This window comes from Dioscorea cayenensis, unplaced genomic scaffold (genome assembly GCF_009730915.1).
Source record: "Dioscorea cayenensis subsp. rotundata cultivar TDr96_F1 unplaced genomic scaffold, TDr96_F1_v2_PseudoChromosome.rev07_lg8_w22 25.fasta BLBR01000687.1, whole genome shotgun sequence".
Lineage (NCBI taxonomy): Eukaryota > Viridiplantae > Streptophyta > Magnoliopsida > Dioscoreales > Dioscoreaceae > Dioscorea > Dioscorea cayenensis.
This window is the reverse complement of record NW_024087078.1, coordinates 29,497-32,801: the sequence shown is the minus strand read 5'-3', so window position 1 is coordinate 32,801 and position 3,305 is coordinate 29,497. Positions and strand designations below refer to the sequence as shown.

At 40.7% G+C, this 3,305-nt stretch overlaps 1 protein-coding gene across 1 annotated transcript; it reads left to right on the top strand.

Moving 5' to 3' along the window:
* The first annotated feature begins 322 nt into the window (after window positions 1-322).
* On the top strand, window positions 323-1,515 carry LOC120254880 (ATP synthase subunit 9, mitochondrial). Its single transcript, XM_039262879.1, has one exon. The coding sequence runs from the start codon at window positions 1,242-1,244 to the stop codon at window positions 1,464-1,466; it is 225 nt and encodes a 74-aa protein (XP_039118813.1). The 5' UTR covers window positions 323-1,241; the 3' UTR covers window positions 1,467-1,515.
* The last annotated feature ends 1,790 nt before the right edge of the window (window positions 1,516-3,305 follow it).

Sequence of the window (3,305 nt, the reverse complement as noted above, 5' to 3'; positions counted from 1 at the left end):
CTCTTCCCGTCCGGTCTATGATGAACGTAGGAAGGCCCGTCCCATTATAAAAGAAAAGTTAAACTACTGCGAGTCAGGACCCATTTGAGCGTATATAAACATTCTTTTGTTCTTGGGACAAACATCAAGTTTTTTTTCGCTGATAGACCCCAAGAGATTCAGTCAGCGATCAGTGCTTCAAAATCTATTATCCCCTTCTTCTGGAAACCCCAGAGAGATGAAATTTCATTATATATAGTAGAGAGTAAACCCGGTCTCGGGGCCGGTTTGCGGACAGTCAAAAACAAAGTACCTCTCGCCAATGATTGATCAATCTCTCTCCGTTGACAAAGCAATCGTGAAACTACCGCTCGGAATTCAAGAAAAAAAGAATGAAGAGAAAAAGAAAAAACCCTTTTTTAATTAATTAAATTGTCTAGGGTGTGAATAGAAAAAACAACTTTGAGAAAAGGGAAGTCAACTTATATTGTATTGGCAAAATCCATTTATACAATTATATAATTTTTTTATAAAGAATCCCGAGATTTCAAAAACAAAAATGTGGAAAAATCTGCAGCTTCGGCCTGGAAAACATTAAAGCCCGAGATCACAAAGATACCCGTCAAAAAAAATAGCGGCTGCGGTCGATCCTGCCCGAGGATATCGTGCTAAACTACTCAGGTCGCCGGAAAGGGTAATGGTGGGATTGGCAGACAGCTTCCGTCAAAGTGCAAGAATACGGGATTTCGGGTTGAGCGAAGCAATTAATCAAGCTTACGTCACTGATTTTAGCTTTTTACTCGTACTCACTTTAGTATTAGTAATAGGAGGTTCGATATGGTGGAATTTTTTACCTAGAAAAATTTTAAACCAACCAAAGACAATATGTTCACCGGAATGCCTTCACGCTATTCAAGGCAAAAATGAGAAATCTGAGGTTTCCCTTTCTTCATGGGATGAAATTTTCGAGATGTTCAAAGAAGATAAATTTCTTGATCCTCTCAAGCTGGTACCAGATAACAAAACTAGAGCTTTAGCTATTTTCGTCAGTGTCATCCTTTTCACGTTGGCGCTAATTTTTTCCGTTTCCCCTGAAGGAATCTTGCTAAAAAAATGCTAATGTCTATTATTAAATTTATATACTCTCATCCACCCCGTGCACCTCCGATTCGCGATCTGCCCGAGAAAAAAAAGGGAAGAGGAATCAACGAAGAAGACAGCAAAGAGCGGCGAAAGCGTGAGAAAGAAATTCGACTCTCTTTATGTTAGAAGGTGCAAAATCAATAGGGGCCGGAGCTGCTACAATTGCCTTGGCGGGAGCTGCTGTCGGTATTGGAAATGTCTTCAGTTCCTTGATTCATTCTGTGGCCAGAAATCCATCATTGGCTAAACAATCATTTGGTTATGCTATTTTGGGCTTTGCTCTAACCGAAGCTATTGCATTGTTTGCATTAATGATGGCCTTTTTGATCTCATTCGTCTTCTGATCGAGTCTTTATGAAAAAAGTCAATATCTCTTTGTCTTTCTTTTAATGTCATTAGGAGCGAGGAGAGGGGCAAGGTGCAGCTACTTGGGTCCCGCCCCTGCCTAGTGAGACCTCGAGCTCAACCAGTAATGTTGTTGCAACTTCCCCAGTTTCAATAGCGTTTTCCCTTGTGTATAAATGCTGGAACTTTGTATTCTGATAAGGTTTTTTTGGAGAATAACTAAAAAGTCTATAATTGAGAAATCCTTTTCATTCTCTCCGTTCTCGATGAGGTAGTTACTTGTAGAAAATTCCATGTCTCCCCCCGTCTTCAAATTTGACATGACAGCATATTCTCTGTCTTCGATTTCTAGAATGATTGCGCTCTTTGGTTTATACCCCGCTTTAGGTGGGTAAATAAAATATTTACATTTCTTTTTACGGCGAATTGATTTAACTGGGTTATTATAAACTCTTCGTTTAGGTCAAGGCACAGTCCCCCTTTCCCTTCCTGTGCCCCTTTTTTTGTGAAAAACCCTGTACATTCCTTGTAATTCAACCGCGTTAAGAAATCGCATCTATCTTGATATGCTGCTAGGGTCATAGTTATTCTCCTGTTTATACACCCGCACAAACAAAGTAGCAATAATGCGTGCTTCGTGTATATTTGAGGAGAATCTCAATCGATGGCATCTTGCATTAAATGGTTTGTCTTCATCTGCAAAACAATGGGGTATTTGATTAGCAATGATTACAGTGGGTACATTTTATTTTCTTCGTAAAAAATTTTATAATATTTTAAGTCTAATCTACACTCTTGGCCATCTAAGATTTTCAACATGGTATTGGCATATGCCTTTCCTTCTTGGGTTGCCCCGAAGATCAAACTCTGGCTGTCAGGCTCGTGGAATTCATCGAATACCCATAAGTCATAATAATCATGTGCTCCCGAAAAAGAATTCCTTTGCGAACTCGCGAAATATACTTGACTTTAGAACGTCATGATAGAGCCCTTTCGCAAAGGGCTCAACCCAGGCGGACTGGTGTCACCAGTCGTGCTGGATCGCCTTATGTGCCAGCATTCCGTAAGGAGGCGGGTATGCTGGTTGGTATGTCCGTCAAGGGACAGGATCCCAGGTCTGCAACTTACCGATATAGTGCATCGAACCTCCCCTTCCTTACTTGGATGTGATTAGTCCAATAACAAAGGCCCGATGGATGACAACATTGGTGCCATCCTATGGTCTCCATTTAGAAGGTCATGTGGGTGAGTCCTCGCTGGTATGCACTCTTACCAGGAGGGGGATAGAATCTCTTTATCGAGTAGGAATGGGGGGTGACACGAAAGCCTCCCACCCCTGTCTTATTGATAAGTGCTTGTGTGATATGAATGCGAAGCATTCTTTCCTTATGTTGAGCATTACTTTTCTCAGGTTTTTACATTAATATGTGTGTTTTTATGTTACTTTTATGCAGGTATGGTTGTGAGGCTGAGTATGAAGGAAATAGGCCAATGTGGATCATAATGCACCTATTTTGGAGTAGATCTTGCTAAGGTTTAAATGCGAATACATAGGACAGGTGTGAGATGCTAGAGTGTGTGCCAACCTCCTCGCATTCGAGTGAGTACATCCATTTGGAGGGGCATAAAGGCAGTCACACTCGAGCATTCCATCTTATGCATATAAGAACAGGAGCTCCACCAACATATATATCATTGAAGAAGCAAGTGATTCACGATGTAAATGTGTGCCCGTGATAAGTGTCTAAATGTAGATGTTTTCATGTATATATCGTATTCACTTTGCATGTATTTTGTGAGGTTTGATGCCCGTTTTATGCTTAATCGCCAACTATTTG